Source organism: Anser anser (assembly GCF_964211835.1).
Source record: "Anser anser genome assembly, chromosome: 6".
In the NCBI taxonomy this organism is placed as follows: domain Eukaryota; kingdom Metazoa; phylum Chordata; class Aves; order Anseriformes; family Anatidae; genus Anser; species Anser anser.
In genome coordinates, this window is record NC_139726.1 from 12,782,146 (window position 1) to 12,810,033 (window position 27,888).

At 38.9% G+C, this 27,888-nt stretch overlaps 1 protein-coding gene across 8 annotated transcripts in view; it reads right to left on the reverse strand.

The window, feature by feature from the left end:
* Positions 1 to 27,888, reverse strand: part of CNTNAP5 (contactin associated protein family member 5) — a 290,859-nt gene that overhangs the window by 225,651 nt on the left and 37,320 nt on the right. The window contains exon 3 of one of the 8 annotated variants that reach the window (XM_083841970.1): positions 1,355 to 1,398. The exons of 6 other annotated variants lie outside the window; for them this stretch is intronic. In XM_083841970.1, coding sequence (XP_083698096.1) covers positions 1,355 to 1,398 — 44 coding nt within the window. One more of the 8 variants, XM_083841972.1, reaches the window with a different exon arrangement.

Sequence of the window (27,888 nt, forward strand, 5' to 3'; positions counted from 1 at the left end):
GTCATTGAGTTTTCTGTTATGTATAAGTTATTACTCAACCTTTGAGTTTCTTTCACCACCCATGGATGCTAAACAAGTATACCAGAAAACATTAGCAAATACAAGAACAGAGAAGTCCCTAACTGAGGCACACCATGAGGGTGATGGCAGCATCATCTTTCTACCACCATCAAATACTAGAGCTGCTGGAGGGCATGGAGGATGTGATGTTTCTCACTCATGTAAGGAAACAAGGGCAAAAAGCTTCAGAGGACAAGCTGAGGACTCCAGGAGAAAACTCAGAGCCACTCAGGAGTCACTGGGACTACTGAAAACTGAACTTCATTTGCACACACAAACAGTATCCTCCTCGATCAATACTGAAGGTGCTTTAGAATCACAGAATCCTTTAGGTTGGAAAAGACCTCGGAGATCATCAAGTCCAACCGCTAGCCTAGCACTGCCAAGTCTACCACTAAACCATGCCCCTAAGCACCATATCTACATGTCTTTTGAATACCTTCGGGGATGGTGACTCAACTACTTCCCTAGGCAGCCTGTGTCATGTTTCCATATTCAGCATACCCTTCCCCCAGTCCACATTGATGATGCTGTTGAATGCAGCATCCAGACAAATCTGTGTGAATCCAGGAATGCATTTGACAGTCTCATATTTGAGATTTTTTTTTTTAGTGGAAATCTTAGAAGCCAGCTAGAGTGGTACTGTCAAGGCCACACTTGTCACACCTGATCAGTGGCTCCCTTCCAAGTCCTGTCCCAAATCAACTAGAAGTTTTGCATGCAAACAAAGATACAGACGATATAAATTATGCTGATAATTTGATCCCGTCCAGTGTTTCCTGTGTCAAATATATTTTCAAAGAGATAGATCACCAAGAGCTCTCATGGATTTAACACAGAATACAGGAGGACTGGAGAATGGGAGAGAAAACTTGTAACCTCTACAAGCATAGTATCGTAGACAAGGAAAGATAAAGAGATAAAAGATATAACATGAACATAGCAGGATTATTCACATCCAGGTTTTGCAAAATTTCTTTGTTCTGTAAAAAGGTCACAAACACAAATAATAGAGTTAAGAGGTAAAATATGCAAAGCATTGTAATGCAGTATTTCTTTCACATAGAATTAAATAAAACCAGGTATTCTTTATTTTAAAAAGCAGAACAAATATAGAAGCAAGTCAAAAACCAGAAATAGGAAATTCAACAAGATAGCAATTTCAACTTAAATTCTTAATGTATCAGTTCAAAACCAGCAGAACTCTAGCAGTCAGGTACCTTTCTTAAAGATTGTAGCTTTTTTTTTTTTGTCTAAAGAGACCATTTTGCATCCAGCAAGCAAAAAGGTTCACCTTCTATCAGTAGTCCTCCATGTGATGAACTTTGTACATAGAAACTGAAAAAAAAAAAAATCCTGATAAAAAAAAAACAATCAGAAAAACTGACAGAACTCTGTTCCACTGCCCCCTGTCAAAAACAGTATACAAAATAGAACCATTTTTGCAAAGTTACTGTAAGGAGCCTTTGTAGATACAGCTGTCAGACTTGGAACAATTTGAGTAATAATTTGATAAGTTTATTTTCAGATATGACAAATAGACAACTCCCCCAGGCTCCCTAATTGCTTGTCATTTTGTTTAGACAGATCCTACTCCTTCGATACTGAATGACTAACTCAAATGCTTTTACGTATAATTATGGCTCAATCCAAGCACACTTCCTTAAAAACAAAGAAACTGTATATATTAAGGTAATAATCTTTTAAACACAGAGGAACACTAAGCTGTGTATTTCTTACTCTCTTTATACCAAATTCAGATTTTGCTTAGATTTCTGCTGGTTCACATCCCATTTTAATACACAAACTCCCACAGGTTTTTATCTCTTCAGCAAAGCAATTAATAAAGCAGGGCTCAAGCCATTAAAGGTTTATTTTATACCCCTCTAAATCCCTTGAGATAAAAAGGAATTCATGTTTATTTTGAACCTTTTGAAATTTGAATCATTTCTGCAAAGTCCTACAGCCCTGAAACTAAAATCTAATAACCTGCAAGTGTTCACACACACAAGTATACATTCAAGCTTACTCCCCTATGTGGCAAGCTTTTTAAAGATCAAAGAATTACCTCTAGCCTTGAGGCGTCTTGTTTGAAAAACGCACATTAACATTTAATGGTGTCACAGGCACCAAACCACTGCACATTGCTTTGTAAACAAAACCTTCTACAGTGGAAGTAGCTAATCACTAGCACTAATCAAATGGACCAGGAACATATCAAAAGATCCAGGCCAGAGGCTCTAGACCAAGAAACGGGATGTCCATTAGTCTCACAAGCACCTTTGGAGTCATTTTAACTCAGTACTGCAGCCCAATGAAAAAGCACAAGAGATCAGCTTCCTCTTGATTTTGCCCTGGAGGACTTTGCATTCAGCTCTTCTTTTGTTGCCATTGATCAAATTCACACTTGAAACTCAGAACCACAGAGCAGTTAAGGTGGGAAAGCACTTCTGGAAGTCATCCGGTCCAGTACCTCTGCCCCCTGCTGCAGAGTCCCCTACAGCAGATTGCCCAGGACCTTAACCCTAACTCAGACTCCTGTTGGTGCCTGTAAGATTTTCCCTTAACCTCTGGGGGCAGAAAAATAAGATCCACTTTGTAGGTTCATTATCTTTGTCCTGCCTTACAATAAAAAACTGCATTCAGGAATAATGGAGCTCTCTTTCAGTGTTCTGGTGGGATATAACCTGGAGAAACACCATGAAAAGCCACCTTCTGTGTGGTGCAATGTTGAACTTAAAGAAAAAATGAATGGAGCAGGAGGGCTTGAGAAAAATTAATTCTCCACGAGAGAAGAAGTTTCTAATATGCTGTCTCATATTTTTTTTATATATATTATAATGCATTAGGCTAAAGAGATGATGAAACATATTATGTCACCTCTCTTTTGAGAAAGGTTAAGGAGGGCAGATTAGTTTCTCTGTATCTGTGTTCGTCCTCTTTGTCTTCTGGTTTTCTTGTGAGAGAAAAATAAATAAAAAAAAAATCTGTAAACCAGTAATGAGGGGAATGGAGAGGAACAGTATGGCTCAAACAGGGGAAGATTCAGGAATACTTCTGAATAGCTACAGGGAAGATGTTTGTTTTCTCAGCTTGGGGACTTTCAAAATTGTAAAAAGAAAAGAAGCGTGTCAGAAGGTTAATTCTAAGGTATGTTTTTCTGTTAGGATTCATATAGTTAAAAGAGTCTATGTTGCCCAAAAGACACTTAAATCAGATCACATATTGTTAGAGGCAGTACAAAATATCACACAAGATTTTGTTACTTTTCTAATTACTCTTTTCACCTAGGTTGGTAAGCAAGAGAATAACTGTGCAAAGTGATCGACCCCTTCCAGCAAGCCCATGAAGCTCAAGAATGACCTGAACAATCCCTGTCACACACTCATCCCTAGAAGGTTAAGTGGATTTTGATGAAGCCATCAGCTTCAGACACAAATGGCTTGAGCCAATGCCAAATGAGGTCAAAGGGATTTTTTCCCCCTCCATTAGCTTCAATGGGCTCTGAATATAAGCTGGTGGGCTCAAACATTCCTACTAATTGTAAAGAGAATTAAAATCCCAGTAAATCATTCTAACTACAGACACTTCCAACCAGAACGACAAAGGGAAAACTATCTGATATACTGTGAACACATATCGCTGTGTGAGCCACTGAATTCATGCCAAAACTGTGATAACGTTGTCCCAGAACTTAAGGATACTACCTCAAGCAATGTGAACCATCACCTAGTCAATGAGATTAACTCCCGTCCCCTTGAATTCCAGAGCAATAATTCCTCATAAATCCAAGTGACTTTTTATGTACTCGCATCAAACAGCCTAAATAACCTCTCCCTGTTTCTCAACAGTAATTTACTTTTCACAAAAGCATTTCAAAAGCTCGTGTCTATTGGTGTGAAGCAGAGACTGATTCAAAGGCCATGACACTATATCTTCTATACACGAAAAAAAAAAAGTGAGAAAGGTTTACATGGCCATATATAATGTTATTTTTTTAAATAAAGCTAGAGCAGTTTCCTAACCTTATTCACAGCACAGTGACTGACAAGCTGTCGTAGTATGAAACTTCACATTGCATCACTCTTTAAAGGTTAGTTGCCAACACAATGCTTCTTACCACTTAGTTATTAACTGGAAGACACCCATAGCACTTCGTTGTTGCCCTGGCTAATGCTTAAATATGATCAGTCTCATTACTTCTTTTTTTTTTATTGTTTATTGTCTATACAAGCATTTTCAGAACAAGCCTGTGTCTCTGTGGCATTCAGAGATACTCCCTGCAGACAGTTGTACTAGCAGGACTACACATGGTAATGTTTGTGGGCGGCACACATGAAAACATGCCAAGCCTAGTTAAATGAACTGAGACAAGTCCAAGCTTGCTTATTATTCAAGTAGCATACAGCAGTCCTAACTGAAGTAGGGACCTTGCAGCATAGGAAATGCGTATAGGAAGAGATCAGTTTGGAGTGGTGCTTTATATAACCTAGAGCATGCCTCCCCCTTCTGGAAAGGCACGTTACTTTTATCTCCACATTGCAAACGTGCACCCAAGACAGCAGACTTGAACAAGGTCACACAAAACCCTTCAGAAGAACTGTGAAATGGACTGCCCACCAGAGTCCCCAGACCAAGCAGCTCTGCTCCCATTACTTCTCTTTCTTGTTCTCAGAGAAGCAGTCATCTGAAACTCACCAAATGCATGGAAAGTGCAAGAACTGAGTCTCGGAAAATAATGGGGGGAACTAAAGGAGAAAATTAAGAATACAGGTATTAGGGGAATTGAATAGGGCAGATTCAATAAGAAGAGGAAAAGCCAGAACCTTTACAACCTTTCACTTTTAGAAGAGCTCAGATCTGTTAGTATAGTGTTTGAATGAAGCAAAATTGAGTGTTATGAGGATGGTAGAGTAGAAGCTAATTTAGGTACATGTCTGGAGCTTAGGTTGATTAGGTCATTCACAGCCTGAAGCTTTCTGGCCATAATAAAGCCTATTCCAAACCATCCCTGCTGTGTCTCACTTCTGTTTATTTGACTAGCTCTGTTCAAGGTCCAGATTTGGCAGGGCCTCTGGTCCCCCCAATGTGCATTTCATTTCCAACCATCTGCTGAAGACTCAGAGTCTCCTCTCTGAAATTTGAAAGATTTAATGACAATTAGCTTGAAAATACCCTTTTTAATTTTATTAACAGATTGTAGAATCATGAAAATTCACAGGGGGAAAATGTATTAAATAGCACTGCCTTTCCCCATCACTAAACCTGCCTACCAAGCAGTACGTATGAGACACATATGGGTAGTTGCAAACTCCTTTGAATTCAGAGCTACGACATTAACCCTGTAAGAATAATCACAATGCCCAACTGCCACTATTCTGTAGTTTTATTGACTCAAACAAGAACTTGTGGAGATATGCTAAACTGTGTACAAGTAATTCAAAAGAATTTATCTGCTGGCTTCCTGCCCCCTCCACAAATATCAAAGGCATCAGACATTAGATAAAAGCACATTGTCCTGCAGCTGGTCTGAGAAGCTCAATATAGGACAACTTTCATACTTTGTTTCCTTTTTCTTTAAAGCAACAACAAAAAAAACACTGATTAAGTTTCCTTGTTTCAAGATACACGTAAGTTCATGACATTTCAACACGAGTCAAATGTGCTTTGCTTTTACTTCTTGGGAACTACAGACTTTGCTTGCTTGTTTGTTTTTAATATGTTGTGTCACCTCTGCATACATACATGCTCTCTCACTTTCACAGTAATTCATGTCACTGGCAGCCTTTGGAAACTTGACTCATACTGTCAGTGCAGTAAAACATGGCAGACATAACTACGTCCCAAACATAAAATCTTTATGCTTCAACAGCATCTCAGACATCAATTGGATTAGTTCCACTTATCAGAACTACAGGTGGTCAGATACGTCTGAAGAATGCGTGTCTGCTTGATAGTTTGTCTCATACAGTTTACATTCTTCCAAAAGGGAAACTACCTCTTTTGGTGAATTATGAAACTCAGTTGTTTTATTTTTTCCAATTGGAAATGGCTTTTTTTTTTTTTTCTTCTCCTGGAAAAGACATCAGTTTTTTCCTCTGCAAGCCTGCACCAAACTGCCTCATAGCCTTGGTGCAGAGGTATAGCTCCAGTCTATGGTCAGATTTACCTGTGACTTAGATTCTGCTGTCCAGATGTCTTAGATTCCCTGTGTCCAAGCCACTGGTTCCATACAGGACCATCTAGAGCAGTGCACCTGAAGTCTCCTTTCAGAACAACTTCTCAGTAAGAGCTATAAAGGCTAGTTATTTCTGAGCTAGAATTGGAGAAGAGGCTTGAAATGCCTCAAGGGCTTTAGAAAACTTGGTGTATGAAACCAGCCTAGAGCACTTAGGAGATCTGTTTACTTCGCAGTCCTCTGAATTATGGTATCCAGAAACCTTCAGTCTCAGTGGCAGGTCAGAGCAACCTCTGCTCAGGCAAAGGTAAATTTTTCAGAAACAAGGCATGAAGTCTTGCATGGACCTCCACTTCTCACAAGGAAGCACTTGTGCAGTGTCCCTTACTAAAAGCACGTTAGTATTTTTGGAAGTGTATGGGGAGGGAGGTTGGATATTGGTGCTGGGGGAAAGTAATAGCTAATAAGCCAACCAACTGCAGCATGAAAATATGACAGGTGCAAAATTATCTTCTGTATTTCCACACCGACTAGAGTGAGAGTACTCATTCATAATTAAGCTTTTCACACCTTACATAGTCCAGACAGACTTCTGGCGACACTTACTGTTGTAACACTTCTCTGAACAGCAAAGACCTCAGCAAGGAAAAATGTCTTTTGATCACACAAGTAGGAACTAGGTCTGTTTGTGTCCTGCTTTTCTTTTTTAACCACTAGTAAGCCTTTTTTTTTTTTTTAAGAAAAAAAAAACCAACTTCTTTTAACTCAGTAGTATTATATATCTCAGCAAACACCCCCATAAAATATAGGTAAGAGAAGAGACTCACAGATGTCCAATTTCCTGAACTAGATGCATCGAGTACTGCCACCAACTTTTTGCACAAAGGCATTTCAAAGCAGGCTTCATTATATTACCAGAGAGAGAAGCACAAATCTCAGAGGATTCATTTATACTTGTGATTAGTCCCAAGAGGCTATTAGTTGTGGGTGATGTGGAAATAAACCTCTAGTAATGCATCACACACAGTCTCACTCCATATCTAGATCTACACATTTCTAAGGGGTGAGGAGGGGACTGTTGCATCACTTTGTTTAACCTCCAGCATAACTTGGGGTCTGCAATTCTATACCACAATTATTACACCAAACGCAGCAGACTGTTGTCAAATAAAATATTGGAAAACTTATTTGACTTATTTTATTTCAAATTGAAAAACACTTCTATGTTAATTTCTTAAGAGAAAAGCAAATTACAAAAACAGAAAGATACAAAAAAGAATTTATAGTGGTTTTTTTAAATGCACAAGGAACCTTTTTTTTTTTTTTTTTGGCATGTGCAATCTTGTGCTTCCTTCCTGCTCTGTGAATTGCTGTAATCCAACCATTATTTACATCTCTGAACATTTGCAGGGTCAGCACTGACTATATCCAGCTACCCAAAGGCAATTCTGAAAATGTTCTTTCCTGTGCTTTTCCTGCATAAGAACCCTAACAAAGGTGTTATTTAAAGATTCCTCCAAGTCACTGAATGGTATTGCTATGTAAATGAGCAAAGTAAAGCTGTGCTGATAAGATGACAAGAAAAAAAAAGTCACACTGGCTCCTGCATGTGATTCAGCCCTTTATATTTTTCATGCACATCTCCATGAACCTCATTACACCTCTTTGATAGAATCTGCGTTGGTCAAGATCTCCAAACGCTTGCACTCCTGTGTCGCATTGCGGACTTTGTACTACTGCTGATAAACAACCAGAAAAAAAGGGACATGAAGAGGAAGGAGGATTTACTTAAAGATTTTAAATATTAAAGTCAAGCTGATGTTGTATTTGGGTGCTATTTTGGGGAGGGAAAAAACAAAACAAAACCACTATCAGTAGCAGTCAGTTCTTTCCTACCAAAACCAGCAAGGTTTGCTTCTGAACATTGTGCAACTCTGGGAGAAGGAGGAGGTCTAGAACTGCTAACCCCCAGCATCAATAGAAAGGCAGATAGAGGGAAACACAATGCAAAATACACACTGGTTGAAGGATTTCTTCAAAAGATGAATTACCTCTGACTTGAGTCCCACCTGCAGAGCTCTGAGACTACTCAGACCACAACACACCAAGGCAATACTTCTTCAAAGTGTTATCACATCATTAACCCACAAAGCATTGATTCTCTCCATGTCTCACAGCCCAGACAATGAGCAGTAAAGAGTTAGTCACAGAGAGAAAAGTTTACAAAGCAACCTGCTCCCTTCGCAAGTACTTCCACAGGGCGTGCAACAGGTCAGGTCAACTGCAGATATGGAGACCAACGATAAGGGCAGTTCAGCAGTCCCTCAGCACACCATGCAATAAACAGAATTGTATGGCCAACAAAACAGTGTCACATCCCAGCACAGATCACCACTGGAAGTACAATAGTGTCCACATTAATCCGTTTTTTTTTTTTTTTGGAAGTGGGGAAAGTAAAAAGCACCACAAGAAGAACAACTTTCACATAAAAAAACACATCCTCTCCTAGAGTGAAGCATAAAGGCCACCTTCTGCTTTTCTCAAGTCTTTTTTTTTTTTTTTTTCTTCCCTGACAACTTGAACCTTGCTGTTCTGGGAGGAACTGAACATGACTGAGAAAGGGAATTAAGGAGAAAAGACTGAAATCTGTCTCCTTCAAAACCTAAAGATATTAAGCAATTAAGAAGAAAAAAACTGACATGCCAGCAGGAAGAAGGAAAATCACATTTTTAAATACTTCAAACAACTGAAAAGTCTGTTTTGTCCTTTGTTTGCAACTTGATGATGTTGAGTCACTCACCTGGCAAAACCAGGGACTCTAAACATAACCAATACATACTGTAGGTAATTCATCTTTCCTATTTCTTTCCTACTGGCTGTTTCAAATAGGGATACAATGCTTCTCCACACGGAACTAGCAAGATGTAGGAGAAGGCAATAAAATTTTAAATCAACTATTTTTCACAGAGTAGTGAATTTAAAAAAAAAAAAAAAAAAAAGCAAAAAAGCATAGTCCAGGAACTAATTACTAAATAGACATGGGCCCCAGTTTGCTTTGTATTCTCCAAAATGCAAATCTTCATCACCAGATATTCTTTCCATATATCCAAATTCTAGATTTTTGAACTCACACACAACTGTAACCATACTGTTGAAATCCACTGTCTCTTAGCTCAAAATCAATCACCCAACATTTTTAGCAAATCACATTATGAGCCCTGTATACCTGCATGTAGAAGTCACACAAGATTCCACCTGTGATTTTAATGTGAACAGTTTAAAGAGGTTTAACAATATCATAGCATGTATTACTCCACCCTTTCTTTCCCCCAGGAATCCTTGCGTTATTCTCAATTGCTCTGCTATTGCAGGTATTATGTCTTGAAGACAAGTTCCATGCAAAGGTTTAAACAAGAAATACTGCAGAAATTATTTCTAGAGAAAACAAAGAAATAAGAACTAATGCAATGGTCAAAATCTAAAATGGGGTAAGTTAAAATAGAAGACGTGTGCCTGTCATAGAAGACTTTTACCTGTATAGCTACAGCTAGGATTCTGTATGTTATTGTATTACTAGAACAAATCCACAAGGGTAACTTTATACCAATGCCTTCCCTTCCACCAATACAGCTTAACACAGCTTAGCACAGGGAAGAAAGTGTTTTAGCTTTATCAGTTTGTATTTTAATGTTGCACATTAAATTTAAGATTTTTTTATGTTACCAGTAGAAAGCTGTAATAGTCCAAAAATAAATTTCAGAATCAATAATTTACTGCATGCTCAGCGAAAATACACATGGGTTTCTTTTTGCTTGGTTAGGTTTCTTCTGAGTTTTCAGATATTAATAAGCATTCTAGATGCTTGAAAGAAAAGTCTTGTTCTTTCATAGTAGGAGGTTACCCATATGCAGCTTAAAGGGTATACCTGTGCCAGGAATTTTACCCAGTGACCTCATAATTTAATAACACAAATATCTACTGGTTGGTGTGAATTAAGTATGAAAGGAAACATGTGTGAAGCCTCAGAAAGCACCACAAAGAGAAATAAAAAAAAGAGGCCTGCATTGATAATAAAGGATCCCATTCCCAGGACACTGCTTCTAGCAGGGAAACAGAGGAACATCTTGCTTATGGCACAGCCACAAAGCCTCTGCATCCTCCCTGCAGGAGGACAGTTAAGATAGTAGTTGCAGTATATCATACATACCCTTTTTCTTGTCAGCCAGGAGGTCAGACCTCCACTGTATTGAAAATGAGGGGAGAGAAAAAAAAAGGGGGGGTGGGAAGACTGTATGTAAAGGGCATAGTCTTCCAAAAACTACTTTGTCACTCCCATCCAGAGGCATCTCTGAGACTTAATGAGTTGTCAGATGGTGTCTCTTGTTCTCTGAAGCCAGCCTGTTCTGATGCACTTGCCCTGTCCTGATGCTTACAAGTACACAGTTATGAATGAAATCAAAGTGTAATAGTACAAACACATAAAATCAACCCGCTTAAATATTTTGTACGTAAATACCACTTTCCCCTTCCATAAGATCTCACTGTTTTTTATTACACTACTTCTCTCCACAATTAGGGCTGAAAAAGACCTAATGGAAACCCTCTAAGTGCCAGGAAGAGCATTTTTCTCATGGAGAGAGGCAGGAGAGTTGCAAGGTCCTGGGTCTTTCTGGAGCACAGACATATGGTTTGCCTGTACATTAAGAGTAGGTACCAGCTGAATAAAGAAGAGGTTTTCCCCATGCGGAAACTAGTGCTGTTCCTAAAAGAAGCCTTAACTAGAAGCATATAAGGCCCATTTTTATGTGCTTCACAGTCATATCTCAAAACAAGACATCCCTAATTGCTACTTCATTGTTTTTATCCATTCATGCAAGGACGATGCATAGCGTATAGTAAAATACAGTGCAGCCCTGCCTACACAGGGCACATCGTACTTGTAGCATGATGGGAGAAAACGGTAATTATTGTGGGAGATGTCAGGCCCAGTTTTATTGATATTTACCTTTGGATCAGCCCAAGTAAAAACAATGCCACAGGGAACATGAACAAAACGCAAAGCATTTAGGTTCATCTCAAGAGTGTTTCAAGCAATGCTAGAAATAAAAACTACGGCTGCTACTATTAGGAAACTGTGAAGGTGCTGAAGTCCCAGTGAATGCAGCTCTTGAGAGGAAAATACACCTCTTTATCCCACCTCCCAATTTCTTTCAGTCCCTTTAGGCTGAGCAAGCATGACTTGGTGATGGATGTGATTTACATGCAAGGACAAGCACATGGAAAAAAGCTCTAAGGAAAAGCCATGCATTACTAACTAGTATGTGTGTGCCAAAGTACTTGGTCTCTCAGCAGAACATGTCTTATTATCCTGAGTCTTACTACTCAGCATGCTCTAACAAACTTACCAATCCAATTCACAAATCCTGAGGTGCTTTGCTAACTTGCCCTCATAAGAAAGGGTTCAAGAAGTAGGCATTTACCCCTTCACTGCCCTACAACTAAGCCTTTCATTCAATCTTCATTTTTAAGTTTTGTTTCATTAGTAATGCCTCAAGAATAGTTAAACTCAAATGTGATGGAGAAAAAATAAATTGACTCCAAAATGGGAGGATAACAGGGGAGGAGTGAAAACGTCCTCCTAAGAGCATACAATAAAATGTTTTTCTTTATCATTGCTATTTCGTTCCATTACTATTTTTACCCTCTTTTAGAAGCAGAGATGCTTCAAAGGACGGTTACTCTGGTTAACATTTTACCAAAACTCTTTCTTCCTCAAATCACATGACTGAGTGCAAACTTCAGCAGAAACAGCACTTTTACTTTGGTCACACATTGAAGAGACTGCACCTGTATCAGGAAATTCTTCTACAGAGCTCTGTACACTGTCTTTTTCAGAATTTCTCTTTGTAAAGAATAACACCTGTTGGTCTGAACAGACCTATGGGATGAGCTCCATTTTAGCTTTTGGTTGTACACTGCCTTAATTTATTCAGGTGTTATTAAGCAGGGCAAGAGAAAACCTACTGTCCTCACACAAGGTAACTAATTCACCCTGAAGTAACAGAGAGAACTCTTCAGCAAATTCACCTGCATAACTTGACAATTAGCTTGTCATGACAAAGACTGCCTTTCACTGCTGATTTACTTCTGCCCACCAAGTATTACCTACGCCTATAAAAAGCTGTCTCTTGGTAGTACTGAAAGTTATCACACATGCAGGAAATTGTGTCCTCACCATAACTCCAACTAGTTTAAACGTATTTGCCTTCACAGGTATTTCTGCTAAAAAAAAGTAACATGGATCTCAATTGTTTTAAAGCTTGTAGCTAAACACAAACCTGACCAAAGAGGTTTTTTTTTTTTTTTTTTTTAAGCAACATAGCTATCCTGGTGTGCAAATTGAACTGAAATCAATTGATATTTTATTTCATAAGTTTTAAAGAGTTCCATTGTTCAAAACAAACACCCCCTTTGGCCAGAGCTGGAATTAAATGCACTTAATCACAGTCAACACAGCAGTGAATATTTCCACTGTGAACACTGAGTGGCGAAGTAGAGCTTCACACAGATAATGATACCAATCACAACACACATGGATGCAAGCAGTGAGCTACTTCACTGAAGAGCACTTTTCCAGCAATTCATTGTTACAAAGAAGTAAATAAATTCAGGAACACACTTAAAGCTATTTAAAGGTGTTTTAATGAATAGCTAACGCATATTTTTTAATAAGCAAAAGGTCACAAAGTCCGAGAAGTGCCAGAATGATCGATGCTTATGAAACCCTGATCAGACCCTCGTGAAGCTGAAGATTTCATGACACAGCCCCACCATCACTGGTTATGCTGGAGCTCCTGGGGCACTCAGCACACAAGACAAAAATTAAAGCCTGTTTAATGGAGTCCGTAGGAAGAATGACACAGAGGGTCGTCCTCAGCAGTTTTCCAGCAGACCACTCCTCCTTGCTCATGTTGGAAATCAATTATTGCATGCAGCAGAAAATAGCAGAGAGACAGTTTCAACCCTTTTGCCTTTGCCCAAAAGATCTTGCAGGGAGCTGAAAAAGTAGCAGGCCAGTTTTTAACTGGTATCCCCGTGGAAAGGCTAAAAGGTAAACTTGGGGCTTAGCACCAAGCTAAGCAGGGCCTTGTGAAGGCTGATCTCCTGCACATGCTGGTCTGCAAGGGGTGCCCTGAGAAAAAGGATTTGGAGCAGGTACAGGTGGTTTCCCTTCTCCCCACTGACCAGCCTCCCCCACTCTCACCATTGTTTCACTGAACAAATTTGAAATAACACAGCACTGTATTAACTTTTGCTTACCAGTATTAATGCTCCTAAGAGCAAGATCAAGGCTTTAAGGACTCAGCCTTGAAAACACTCTAAACCATCATCACCACCCTGGACTCACCTCATCTAGTTTTTGGGCAAAGTAATAGCAGAGTTGACTTAATTAACCACTTAGGTAGGGACTGGGCAAAAATGGGATGCAGACCAGTGTCAGCTCTGACTTATCCCTATTTTCAGTCTCCTGTGTTGAAGGCATTAAGTTTTAAATGGGTTTAAAGGCATAGATTTGTTACACAGAATGAGGATATCATTAATTACTGTTATTGATTGCTTTAAAGATAATTTCAGAATAGAAGAAAAAATAAATCTTTGTATTCATCACCTTCCTTTCCAACGTAATTGCTGTGGAAGACATTTATCAGAAAAGCTCAAAGGAGGTGTTCTCAAAAAATCACACCAAGAACAAAAAAGGTTACATTTCCATTTCTCTATTGAGATCTACCTGACCTGGATGAAGATCTCAAAAAGACTTTTTAATAATATGCATGCCTGCAGGGAGGAAAGATGAACAGTCAGTCTGAGGTAAAATAACGGATACTGAGACCTAAAAAAATCAAAAGTATCAAAGATGCACTAAAGTTCTGTTAATCCTTCAAAAGCCATAGAGGTTTTGGAGGGTTTGAGTGAAAGGAAATTGGAGCACTCCTGCCTTCAGACAAATTAGGTTAGAAAACCCTTTCCTCTTCTTAGTTAGTCTTCGATAATCAGGTTCAAAATGCTATGTTAATTTCTATTGTCTTATACTCACAAGGCCTGCAGGAAGCGGTTTCAAAAACATGCTTCAATATTTAAGCAGTTATTGTACAACTAGCTTTGTATTTTCATACCAGTAACATTCTATACTTATGTTACAAGCTCAATACTGCTTTAGTCACCTTTTAAGTGAGGACTATTAAATATGCATGGCATTCGTCATCAGAAACACCGTTCCACTTTGTTCCAGATTACAATTCACCTCTGCAGTGAGATACATAACTTGAGGCTTACTTCAGATTTAATTGTAACTTCTTTGGTTAAATAATAAATTATGCAGAGATAAACAAATTAAACTTCTGCAGCTTCTGGTCTCAGCTCACGCTACAGAAGGAAGAGATTCTGTCATACTACTGTACAAGATTTTTTCCAGTTTCAACCAAGAGCTTCAATCATTCAAGCTGGATGGAACTAGAATTAGGCAAGAGTAGTAATGTACAGTTATATCTTCTGAATATGTCTTCACCATCTAAATAATGATGCCGCTGTTCCTAAGTGTGGATCACATAAAAAAAAAAATCAATAAAGTTCCACATCTTTGTCAAGGATGTGTGATAATGCTGGGAACACAGCTTGACTTGTTTCCATCCTCATTCCAATTACTTCAGCCAAGAGTCTGACATTACATATTTAGGATGGATTTATTTTTATTTAATACTCAGCAAGCAAACGAGGACAAATCTTCAACTGTGCATGAGATGTTTGCAGTATCCTCTACCAAGTCTTGAGCACAATGCTTCAAGTTAATAATATTAAATTTCTTTTTTTCTTCTATGTATCAAATACCCCTATAGTACTACTATACACAAGTTAAGATTGCCTCTCTACGTTCCTAGAGCTCACTGAAAATTTTGTCATGATTTCCTGATATCAAAAGGAATTTCTACATAGAATCTCCTGTGAAGTACGTTTTCTACAACTTGTTATAAATGACTGAGTCCCAAATAGGATTACAATCAAAGTTTACAATTTATTAAATGAATAGAGGCAAGCAAACAGCGCTGGGTGCGCCGGGAGTCTCTGCTCCACCAGGACGCACACCTGTTACGTAAGGCGGCTGGTTTTTATGCTCCTAGGCTAATACATATTCATTACTACTTCTAGAAGAGGCAGGGTTATTATAATTGGTTTCCCGAATCCGAAGTCCTCCCAGGTGCGCCTGCTTATCAGTCTCTGTTAGTTTCTCGGGGGCCGCTCGGACAGGGAGGCTCATATTCTTCCTCCTTATCTAGTGGTCTCTTGGCCGGCTGTCAGAAGTTACTGCACGTCTGTGCAAAGTCAGCAGTTTTTCTCTGAAGAAATCCCTTTGTTCTCTTCTCGCCTAAACCCAGGCCTCGATGTTAACCCTTCACACCCCTTAGTGGCACGAATTGCTGGACTATTCCTTACAAACTGAAAGCCAAAGTGAAATTTGACTGTATTATTCAAATGCATTATTCAAGTGCACATGAATAAATAAATAAAAACACTACCACCACAACATAGTTTCTTAAGAGCCACTGCAGCATCACACTGTAGCTTGTTACTGCAATGTATCAGTGTAGGACAAAACACCACACTCCCAACAAAGCAGAATCACAGCTCCTGTTCACAAGTCCATTCACAACTTTGACTTCTTCACTTGAAAAAGAAGTGAAAACCATAGGCTCTCCATCTCCTTTTGTACACAGGAAAAGGACAGTTTCTGAATCAGAATTTACTATGACAAGAGATGAAGGGACAATGTTTCCTAATGAAACTTGTTCAAGGCATTAAATCAACGTGTTTTGTTTTCCTTTTTTATATGAAGCCAGTGGTGTTTTCTCACTGAACTGCTAATACCATTTTGAACAGCTTTACAGCCAGATGGGCTGCCAAAAACTTTATTTCAGCATTTTCTTTTCCAACCAAGGGAGCGTAGTCTCTACACACACAGGTCTCATCATCAGAAGACACTGTTTATGTTCAAGTCTTTGCACATTTTCAGTGGAAATATATAAAAATCTGTACACCAAACACAGCATAAAGAGACATCAGAAAGTTATCTGTGGACGTGCTTAAGCCCTCCATTATGATGAGAATTCTCTATGGTCTAAGACAAATAGAAAGAAAGGAAACATTTTTTTCTACTAGTTTTGTCAAAGGAGAAAATGAGAAGATAATAGAAAATGCCAATATACCTTACAGATTTATCTGCCCAGTAAAAAAATAAATAAATTATACAAGCAAGCAAACAAAAACACAGATAAAGACACCACCCACCACCCACCCCCCCCCCCCCCCCAAAAAAAAAGTCCAAAGGAAGGCAACAGTAGAAAAACTGCAAATCTCAGATACAAAGAATTCCCGGAGACTTTATAATGCATGGCTGATATTACATTAATTAATATAACAAGTTATGAATTTCCTTAAACTCCTGTGCTGTTTGTTTTTATTTGCTTAAAAAGAAAGACACTTATTTCTTACACTTCTCAATGTACAGATGTCAAATTACCATCTGGGGCTCTCCCTTGTCATGCAGCAACAGCCTACCATTCCCAGACAGACTCAATATCATTGGAGCAGCAACTGAGAAGAGAAAAACTCAGCCTGCATCCAGGCATGCATTTAAGGGGTAGGATTCTAAACATCAAGGTGAATTCAAGCTTTTGTCCATCATGGGTCTTATTTGCCTAGGTTTTATTATTCAGCAGACTACATTCAAAACTTAGCGAACCAGACTGGCCCGTACTTTCTATTCAGTTTGTATTTTGCCCTTCCAGTATGAGTTGAATGAGTAAGGACTAAAAGATATGACCTCTAGTTTTGAATTATACTTTTTGAGATTGTATCAAGAGCCCTCTTATTTCCAGATGAGCTTGTTAATTTTTTCCCAAGAGCACACTTCTTACCATACACATCAGAAGCACAGGGCCCCCATGTACTTTTTACAGTCTTTAGCTGGTGTTTCTCAAAATTGCCCATAGGCTTTTGCGTAACTGAGCACAAGTACACCTTTCTATATTGAAATGGTGACATTGTTCATTACAGCATTATGGCCCTGTGAGAGTTTTAGATCATCCTAAAGAACATAATATCCCCAACGCATTAGAAGTAGAAAATGTTCAGTGAAATAATTAGGTCTGCTATCTAGTAGTGAAAAGGAGTGAAAGCACAAAAGTACCTCAGTTTTCCTTCAGCTATTCTACAACAGCCAACACCAGGCAAACAGAGGACTTGGCCACACCTCAAAACAGTTCTTGGGAATGAACATGGTCATTATTGATTCTATGATTATGCACGCACAGTTGCACAAAGTACGTGGGGGTGAAGTAGATAGCTATGCTTTTTCATTCTTGACTTTATCTTTGAACACTACTTATTGTCCAAGAGTTGTGAGTACAACTCACTCACAGCATTAGACACCTACCTCATGGGTAATCTGAATGCTAGCTAGACTGCCAACCTATCCAAAGCAAGAATATGTACTTACAAGCTGCTACTGTTCACTTGCATCGCAGCTGTAATGCTAACACATACACACTACACTGAATTAAATTTAGCTTTTATTATGCTATTCTGTAGAACAAAGGCATTTCCACAAGAGGAGGAAAAAAATACAAAAGTACCTGAACCCATAAGCATGTACGTGCATTCTGTTTTATGCAGCTGTTATTGTTCATGTATAACATGCTGATATACAAACTCCAAAGACAATTCACATACACGGTTGTGTCAGATTCACATTGAAATGCACAACAGTGCCAGGCTGACGATGAGCACTGAAAACAGCAGCAAGACCAGAAATGAACCTGACGTTTTACATCAGCAACATTTGATGACACTAACACTGCGGAAAATTGTTCTTAATCAAACCCCAGGTGATTCCTGGGAGGGGGGATGATGACAGCTACATTATCAGGCCACTTCCTCAGCAAAAAGAAGCCCAAGGCTCCTCTAAGATAAGAATATGACCCACTACAATTAAATTTCTAGAGCTATGGTAAATTTAAAGCTGGTAGGAGCAGAGAGATTGGCTGCAGTGAAAATGAGTTTCCCTGTATACTTAGAAAAATAGATAAAAGGTAGTCAGAGCAGGACTAATTTTTCCCCTCACAGAGCCTGTCCTGCTGACGTTATTTCCACCTTCACCCAGACTTTCAGCATCAAAGCAAAATCTTTTTGCATAGACTACCGATGAGGTAGCAAAGATGCCTGAACAAGAAAAAAAAAACACTCAGCAAATCCACAGCTATAAAACCAAAAATATAGTAAAATTTCATAGGGACGAGGCTTGTATAAGTTCTTATAGGGAAACAAAATGTTAATGTCCTACAGGCATAATCTTATTTCTAATTGAAATATATGCAAATATAACAGTACATAGCATTATTAAATGTAACTCAGTAATAAAATTTGCCTTAACTTGAAGGGTATAATAACCACGATGAAATATCACATATGATGCTTTAATGAAGATTATGGCATGTTAATCTTAAACTGAACAATAAATAGTACATGTAATGCAATCCATGCCCTGTGCACAGCTGCTAACCCGTAGGACTGGCCTGGTTTTGTGCCCCACAGATAAATACAGAGGTAGCTACAGCACTGCTTCATACACATTTATGGTGACAGCTACTTTTTTGAACACTGAAATGAAGTCATAAGGGCTTTGTTGTACCCATTTCTGGATCTTTTGTGCTCCTACAATGGGGACATTTACTGTCCTAGTGTTTTATTTCCCCTCCATCTATTTTAACTTGTGAGCACATAAATCAACCACCCAATAAGGACTATATTGACAGGTCTTTACAAAGAGCTACAGCTATTTCTAAATAAAGTTTACTTTTCATCCCAAATGAAAAGTTTCAGAAAAGTTGTTATTATTCTACACTATTGCACAAGCCTGAATCCAATTCCTCACAATCATTTAATAGGTGATGGTTCAAAATGATAAAGAAAGGCAATCATTTCTCATGGAAGATAAATCCAGGTACAGTTTCAGCTTCCACAACTAATACCATCCCCCAGCAAATGGTGCCTGCAAAGTACAAAGATTTACAGTGTAAAGTCTACACATGAAACACAATGAAATACTGCTTTAGGGAGTGGCCATTGAAAGTACTTGTCTCACAGAAGCACAGCATCACTGAACAGACGAAGGCAGAACGATCAATTTAGTAATTCCTACAGATTCAGGGGACTTTGAACAAGGAAAGACCAAGCGGCTCTCCTGAGGTACAGGCCAAAGCTGCCATGCTTCTAGATAACAACAACTGGATGCTAGAGGAGGAGCAGATAAAGTAGCAGCTGTATTCAAAGAAAGTCTTTGGGTCCAGGAAAAGAAAAAAAAAAAAAAGAGAAAAAAGAAAAATATCAAAACTTTGCCAAGAGCTCCTAGAAGAGCTCCGTAGAACACAGTCCTTCCCCCGCAGCGGTGCCATGCCAGTGACTTCAGGCAATGCTAAAGCTTGCTCTGCAAGCCCCTGGCCACTGTGAAAAGACACACGGGGCTACAAACTTCAACACTGCTGATGATTTCCTTCTCCATAAATTGTATGTTCAGCATTTTCTACAGTTTTCAGTCAGGCTTAACAGTATGATAGGCAATGAGGCCCAGTTTGTTGAAGACAAAAGCTTAAAACAAACAAAAAAAATCCTACAGCATCCACTATGGAAAGTTTCAGTACCCACCCTTAAATTGTATGGCTTAAAAGATGAACCACCTAAATACACATAATTGTTTAATCATTGCACATGCAAATACTTTCACATTTAGCTAGAAACAACTTGATTTCTTGAATCTAGTGTCCCTTTCACCAAGTCTCTTGCTTGAAAATAGCATCAACAGGACTTATTTTTTTTTTAAACACTAAAAGCACACACGCACCCCTCACTGGCATCTAAAAGTTAATTAAGGTCTGTTACAGCATCAGAAGGATAAATAACTGAGTTCTCAAAATCCTTCCTTCCCCACTGCATTTCAGATCATTACATGACAAGAAGCAGGCTAATGCAAAACAAAACCTCTTTTCATGCTAGGAGCTTCTTTTAGTAAGGCTTATGACATATCTTGTTTCATCTTAAAAAGACGAAAATATAATTAAAGGAGTTCCAAAAAAAAAAAAAAAGGGTTTACCCCCACAAATTCATAGAAGGAATGACCTGTATTTCCTTCCTGACTTATCAGATGAGATATGGTATTTTTTACTTTTTTTTTTTTTTTAATAATCATTTTCACATGGATAAATGCTTCCTTAGATCCTCTTAATGCTAGAGCTCTAACATGTCTAAAAGTAGAGGAGAAAAGAATTCCTTGCAGTCTGGCACTGGTGAAATTCAACAGAGGTTTTCAGTGATTCTGCCCTTCCTTCCCTAGTCCCTCGAGAGTGCATAGCTTTCCAAGACAGAATCCACAGATATGCCACTCAAACCCAGTAGGTTCATTATGGACTTTGACATATGGCAGTCTAAAGCTTTGTCTTTAGAAAGGAAATATGAGGCTGTAAAGGACTTTTCTTCACCTTAAAGAAGCAGCTTTCAAACTATTACCAGAAAAACATATTCTCCTTCTTTCACCTCCACAAAATGGCTTCCCTTTTGCTCTTCTAATAGGTCTTAAACTGACATATGGGTGTGCAACTTCTTAACCCCCCTCTTTCTCTTATGCTGCAGGCTGAAAACAAGAAGACAGAGGTTTATACAGGCAACTACACTGGAGACAGAAAGCTACCTCGGAACTGCAAAGCTGCTGAGGTAGTAACCTCAACCCAGCTAGATGTCCACCCAACAACAGCTCCAAAGAACTCTCTGAAAACCTCTTGGTGGTAGATAATGGACATGGTGCAAGATAGCTTTCTGCCACTTATAGAATCCTGCTCCTGCTCCATGTTTTTCCTGGTATTTAGAGATGTCAGGATGGACATTCCTGAGTTGACACACCATGTAGAAGACCCTCAGCAGACTGTACTGCACTCAGGCACAACTCTGAATGAATTTAATGCCAGTTTTGAATGAATTAAGATTAAATGAAGAGGCTATAATGTAGTTAAACATACCAGGAATTACAAATGCACAATGTGGGCACCTACAGCTGTCAGAGATTAAAGGATGAGACTGCTTGAATGTTTATTATTTGCATTAGCAGCAGCTGGTTACTACAGAAGAAAAAAAGCTGAGCTCCTTGGAAATGTACTTGACTTCTTGGGCAGATCTTGAGCAACTGTATTACAGAAGAACAACCACTACTGATACAGTCAATGGGAGTAAAAACATGAGCATCCAACACAGCAGATTATCTACTGCATATTCCAGGGAGTATATGTGAACCGTAAGTTCAAAGTTTATTAAAAAAAGCAAAAAACAAAAAAAAACCCACACAATTCAAGAGAACCTCTCCTTTCAGTTTACCCCACGCACAATTTTTACCCTTGCTACTTGCATACACTATACTCTACCACAGGTAACCAGCAATACTAGTAACCTAAAGCTGTCCTTCACCCACGTGGCGTCCACCTTCTAGAGCACCTGAACCTCCTTTGACAAGGACAGGGCAACAATGAGTAAAATAGTACCCATCTTGGTTTTATCCTCCCAGCCCTAAAGCTCCAAACTGAGAGAACATCATGTCATGCCCTCTCCATGAGTACTGAGAGTTTGGGAAAGAAACTGCAGAGACCGCATCCAAGAGTGAAGGTGAAGAAGATGCACAGGCAGTTCCCCAATAGAATATCCTTTTTAAGAGACACTTACTTGTAGTTGAAGCACGGGCACAAAACCACAAAAGATTTAATCAGAAACAGAATAAGATATTATTTCAAACTTAGCAGAAGTTGCTTTCTCAGTACTGCTATAGAACCCAGAGGGATGCGCTTACAAAATGAAATTTTTTTTTATTTTAAAAAATATACAGCAGACTTGTTTAACACTAGCAGAAGTTATAGACATATTAAGAAACCAAAATTTTTCCCTTAATTGTCAGGTCCCAAACAACAACAATGCAGTTCCCTTATAAGAAAAAGTAAACTTGTTTTCTTCCTCTTTATTTTGAGAGAAAAATAGCTCAACTGGGGAGACTCTAAGCCAAGTTTGCAACCAAAAAAAAAAAATCAAATCGGCTTAAAAAAAAAAAAGCACTTTAAAAATAAGTTTAAAATGCTTAAACACACGATGAGAAAACAGCTGTAATACCTTCTGAGATGTCCCAGGGACAGTTAAACACACTATAAAGGAGCAATCTCTCCTTCTCAGTAGAGGCAGATAGCAGCTATTTTTAAAGTATATTAAATTTTTGCATTTGCTCTTGAAGTATTGTCCTGCTAAAAGACAACAGCGTAATACAAAGGTACCGTGATAACTCAACCATGCTTCATCAAAGAAGATCAGCATCACAAAAAAATGATACATGTTCAGTCACTTTAGAATAAAGACCCACTAAGTATAATCTAAGGCACATAAATATCTATTGAAAGTCAGCTAGTATGATTTCTGCTTAAATATGAACAACAATAAAATTCACTTGATATTTTTTGCTAGTCCTGTGTTGCACCCTCATTATTTCCAGAGTGCCTTACTCTACAGCATCAAGACACTAAATATAGCCATTTAGAATTATAGAGCATTGTGCTTTAAGAATTTCACAAGTGAGTTTCCTCTTTGCATATCCTTTCATTTTACAAGTTGATAATTCCGTATCAGCAAGACAGGTTTTGATCCTGCCTTACTTTTTCTCAGACAAAGAAGTGCCTGATTATTTTCTCTGTACATGTTTTGATGATCCTCCTTAAGCCTTCTCAGAACAGGATGTTCTCAGTAAGCTATGAATGGAGAAAGGCTTTACTATAGAACATCTTTGGACTTATCTGTGTAGGTCCTTTCTAACTGAACTATTCTATTGTATCTTGGCCCATCAACAGACTTTGAGATTGAAGAAAATGAAATATGTGAAATACCAACAGGATACACTCAAAAATTCACTCTGCTAAGGATCTAGCTTGCTGTAATAATGCAGTCTGGAGGCAATAAATGCAAGTTATACCATGACTATGCCTAAAGAGAAAAAAAAAACACATACCCACCACCGCAGCATGGAGACAGGGGTGCCTCACATGCTGCCTGTCTTTTACTGTGGAAGAGTAGCTCCTGGTTTCTTTGCCAGCGCAGTCCAGGCATAGACTTACTGTTTGGGTAAACAAACAGACTTTTTGACTAGAGCAAGCACTCTGTTCTTTCAAGGGACAACACGTAAACACAGCAAGGTGGTCATTCGATGTGTTGGCTTTAAAAGAGCTGCAAATTGTTTATAGCGAGAGGTTCGTGAAGCAGTAAGTACTGATGTGAGCAGTTGTCATGGACTCAAGATACAACATATGTCTACCCCATTCAAAACATTTCTTGGTAGTTCCTTGCCCTCCTGCTACAGAGAAATGGAATGAGTTCTTGGCATTCTCCCATCTTATACAACTATCTATCAATCAGCTTGTCTGCATGCTTTAGGAACCAAACTGCAGACACACATAGGAGCTTATGAGATTTGGTGCTGGCACATCCATGACCCAAGAACAGATCTGTATTGATAGAAGCTCTACAAATACCGCCTCTTCCCAACAACACACATGGTCTGGCCTTCAAAAAACATCTCCTTCCCCTGTGGCACCAATAAAAAACACTAAGAAATGAATAATCCTACTGAAGCCAAAGGAGCTACAGCTAGCATAACAATGACTTCAGTGAAAAATAAAGGGAGTAAAAGATTATTAGTAGCTACCTCATTTTCTAGTTACCTAATTAAATGGCTTTAGAAGCCAGGGATATGTTTTTCTGCATTTCCACCACAACATTACTATCTTCAACCGGCAAATTAGCTAGCAAAGGATCACTCTAACAAGCACTCAGTTTAGATTCCAAGTGCAGCAACAACATAAATCAGTCATTATCCTGACATCTCGGGGGCGGGGGGGGGGGGGGGGGGGGGGTGGGGGGGGGGCACGACAAAAAAAGAAACAACAGCAACAAAAAAAACAAACCAATCCCCCCAACTACTTACAGAGTGAAAGAATAAGAGGAAAAAAAGCTTTTCAATGAGTCTCTACTGCAACACACAAATTTTGAGTCTTTCCTCCCTAAACTGCAGCGATTTATCTTTTAATCTTTAAGACTTACTTTTTACTAATAAATACTGCAAAAATTGTGTTACTTCTCTCTCTACTGATGCAGCTCTCTCATTGCCTTACTAACTTTTATTACAGCTGAGGCTTCCATAATTCAGTTCTTTTTCACTCCCAGTCCCTTTTGCTAATAATAGGCATAATTTCCCCTTTTTCTTGGGGGAGCACACAGAGTATCTTTTTAGTTTGCCTCATTATTTTTGACACCAGTACTATTCAATGGCATAAACTCTGGAAGTCCATGCTCCTGCTGTTTCTGTTTGCAGCACTATACATTTGAAGCTTCTTTGGGCTATGGTACTTGCACTGCAATCTCTGAAAAATTCATAAAAAAAAATCAAAAGGAAAAGTAGACATGTGGGCAAAGAAATACCTGCTGTTTGTCCAACTTGTTGAAAATATTCAAATGCCCCCAAGCCCCCAAGTAATTAAGGAAGACAGCTTGAGCAATTTAAATATTAAAAACGCATTTTATTATTTAAACATCTCGTAAGAGGAACATAGAACCTCTGCAGCAGACAAAATTGTGGTGCAGTCAGGATGTTGAGCTCATAGTATGCTGTCAGAAAGACATAGGATTTTCCTGTATTTGGTAGAAAATAAATTTACAAACTTTGTAGCAGAAAGAGGGAAATTGCCTCATGTTAATCTGAAACACAGGGCTCCAGAACAATGCTTTGGTCACAGTTTGTGAAATCCCTGCTTTGCAGCCATCACAAATTCATTGCCAGTGTCTACAGAAGTACATTCAGTTCAAATACAGAGATCATCCAGCAATTTTGCTTTATTCTATAAAATATGCAAGTGCCTACTCCCCACCTCCACATCCTGAGGTCCTCAGATAGGCAAGGAGTCTACTGATGAGTGGCCAGGGTATCAATATAGTAGGTGTGGAGGAAAAGCTTTTTTTTTTTTTTTTTGGGTCTGTTTTGGGTGGATTTTTTTTTTCCTGGGGGGGGCAAAGCTACAGCAATAGGCGAGATTCATTTGTGCCTTGAAACATGCACAATACTGAGGTAGTGCCTCATTCCTTAACACAGAGCACTAACATTTTGGTTGTCCCCCCTCACAGCTTTCCCTGTGTTGTGTTCAGGATCCCACCTGCAGCTCTCAGCTGTGCCTGAAGAGTGCAGAGCACATTTTGGTCAGCCCTGCTTTTGCTGCCCATACCAGCATGGGACTGTCTCTGTTAGCAGACTGCTTTGCAGATTGAGCCCAGTGTCACACTGTTCCTACTGTTTAATAAGGGGTCATAGTTTCCAAATTAGTTAGTTTCAAAGATATTTTGCCATATACTCTACAAAAGAAGTGTCAGCTTTCCTTTCTCCTGAGAAAGTCTTTTAAAAGCATAGAGCTCTTTTGACCTTTTATTCTTTTCCAAATTAAGGCTGGTAACCTATCTGAGGCTGCAGACAAGAACATGGAAGTTAACAGCTTTCCCCATTGCTTTCTGAACACCAGAAAATCTTTATCTTGATTGGTTTTCACACAGATCCCATTAAAAGTTACAGTTCTAAGCATTCCTACAGGATGTGCTTAATAAGATACCCATAGTTACAGGAGCTTTATTTCCCTGACAGATCACTTCCAGGCCCACATTATTACTGCATATTATTATTCAGAGACCAACATATAGCAGCAGCTGCACAAGCTCCACACAATTAATAACATGCCTCCACAATGAAGTCAGAATTAAACAGTTCAAAGCTAATTCTCCAGGAACATTAAAGAAACTTGACTAAATAACCAACTTATGAAGGTTGTTCACTGGCACCCCAAACACCATCCCACAGCTGGTTTGGACCAAAATGTTTGTTATTCGTGTTACCTTTGGGCTATTAGACTTAACGGCTATATCATCACAAGACAACTGGGCATTTCCAAGACACCACAATGTATCTCAGTACTATACCAAGAGCCATAAACTACTTCCCAGCCTGTGGCTGTTATCATCTGGGGTACTCCTCCAGACCATCACCAACTAGCCCCACTCTGAAGGAAAGAAGCACAACACTAACCTCCAACAGGTTCCCTCCTCTTCTGAAAACTCTACATTGGCAGATTATTCCCATTTCTCAGTCCACACCTCACTGTTGCAACTCAACAGCTTCATCTGCAAGACCTCTTTCTCCCAAATCCAGCTGAAAACGGTCCCACCCCACCAGGTGAAAGACCTTTGCTGGCCTGGGCTCCACAGGCCTCACCCAGCTGTAAATGGCCACCTGGTCACAGCTGAGCAGGGCTAAACCTTCACTCTTGCAGTCCTTTCATTGCAGGCCAGATCACAAAGGCCTACAGCATTTCTGTCATAAAACAATATTTCTAGTTTTTTTTTTTTTCCCATGGTGTTTTGTGAGCTGTTGTATTTCTCAGTTCCTTCAGAAAAAAAGTGCTGCAGGCTTTCTGAGGTCAACAACAAATAATTTAGCTCTACTCCAGTTTATTTTTGAAGTATACTTGGATGTGCTTTCTTATGCAAAGTTATATCTAGCCTTGTAGTTGCGAGCCACACATTACATTACAAACTACACCATTATCACAGGAACGGGTGGGATGGAAATACAAGCTCATGGCAATGGCCTGGGGAGTCCTTGAACATTTGATAGCTGAGGAACTGAATGAAGCAGCACAAGACTACGAAGAAGGCTTGTTTGCAGTGTATTCTCCGAAAGTACCAGGCAAGAACAGTATTAAACCTTGATTCTCTAGTGTCCCGTATAATTCCAGCATGCACTACCTGAAAATAAACTTGTGTGCTTTGGACTGCAGCGCAGTACTACAGAACAGCAATCTGTGTCTATTTGGCAATGTTCTACCTGCAGGACAACATCTCAAAAGCAAAATTAAAACTTGAAGATACAATACCAAACATCTCAAGAAGCTGCTATGCCACAGAAATAGAACAGAAACGTGGGCCTTGCAGTAAGATGAAACCTTTCAGGTGGACATTTCTCCTTGGTCTCTTCATCTCCCAGCAAGACTTTACAACAATCGTCTTGCCGTTATTTTTCTCTGTCCAGCCATAATCAATTTTTCTAAAATATACCTATTTCTGTATTGCTACTTTGAGATTTGCTTTGAGATATTGCTACTTGAGATTTGAGAGAGGACGTTTACCCCTGGATTCAATTCAAAAACACACTTAAGTATACGTAAAACGTAAAGGACACAAGTGGTCCAATTGTAGTCAATGAATCAGAGCTTACATACAATTTTTCAGAATGCCAGGTATACAGCAAAGTTTTGTCTCTTTTCCTCTTTTCCTACTTCATGAAATTTTAAAGCTAAAGAAAAACTTTATTTCTTCCTGAAGTTCAAAAATTTCAAATAATAAGCAAGTGGAAGGAGAGAAAACTATTATATGCTATATATATATATACTATTATATATAAAATACTGCAGAAATGTAGCATGACATAAGGA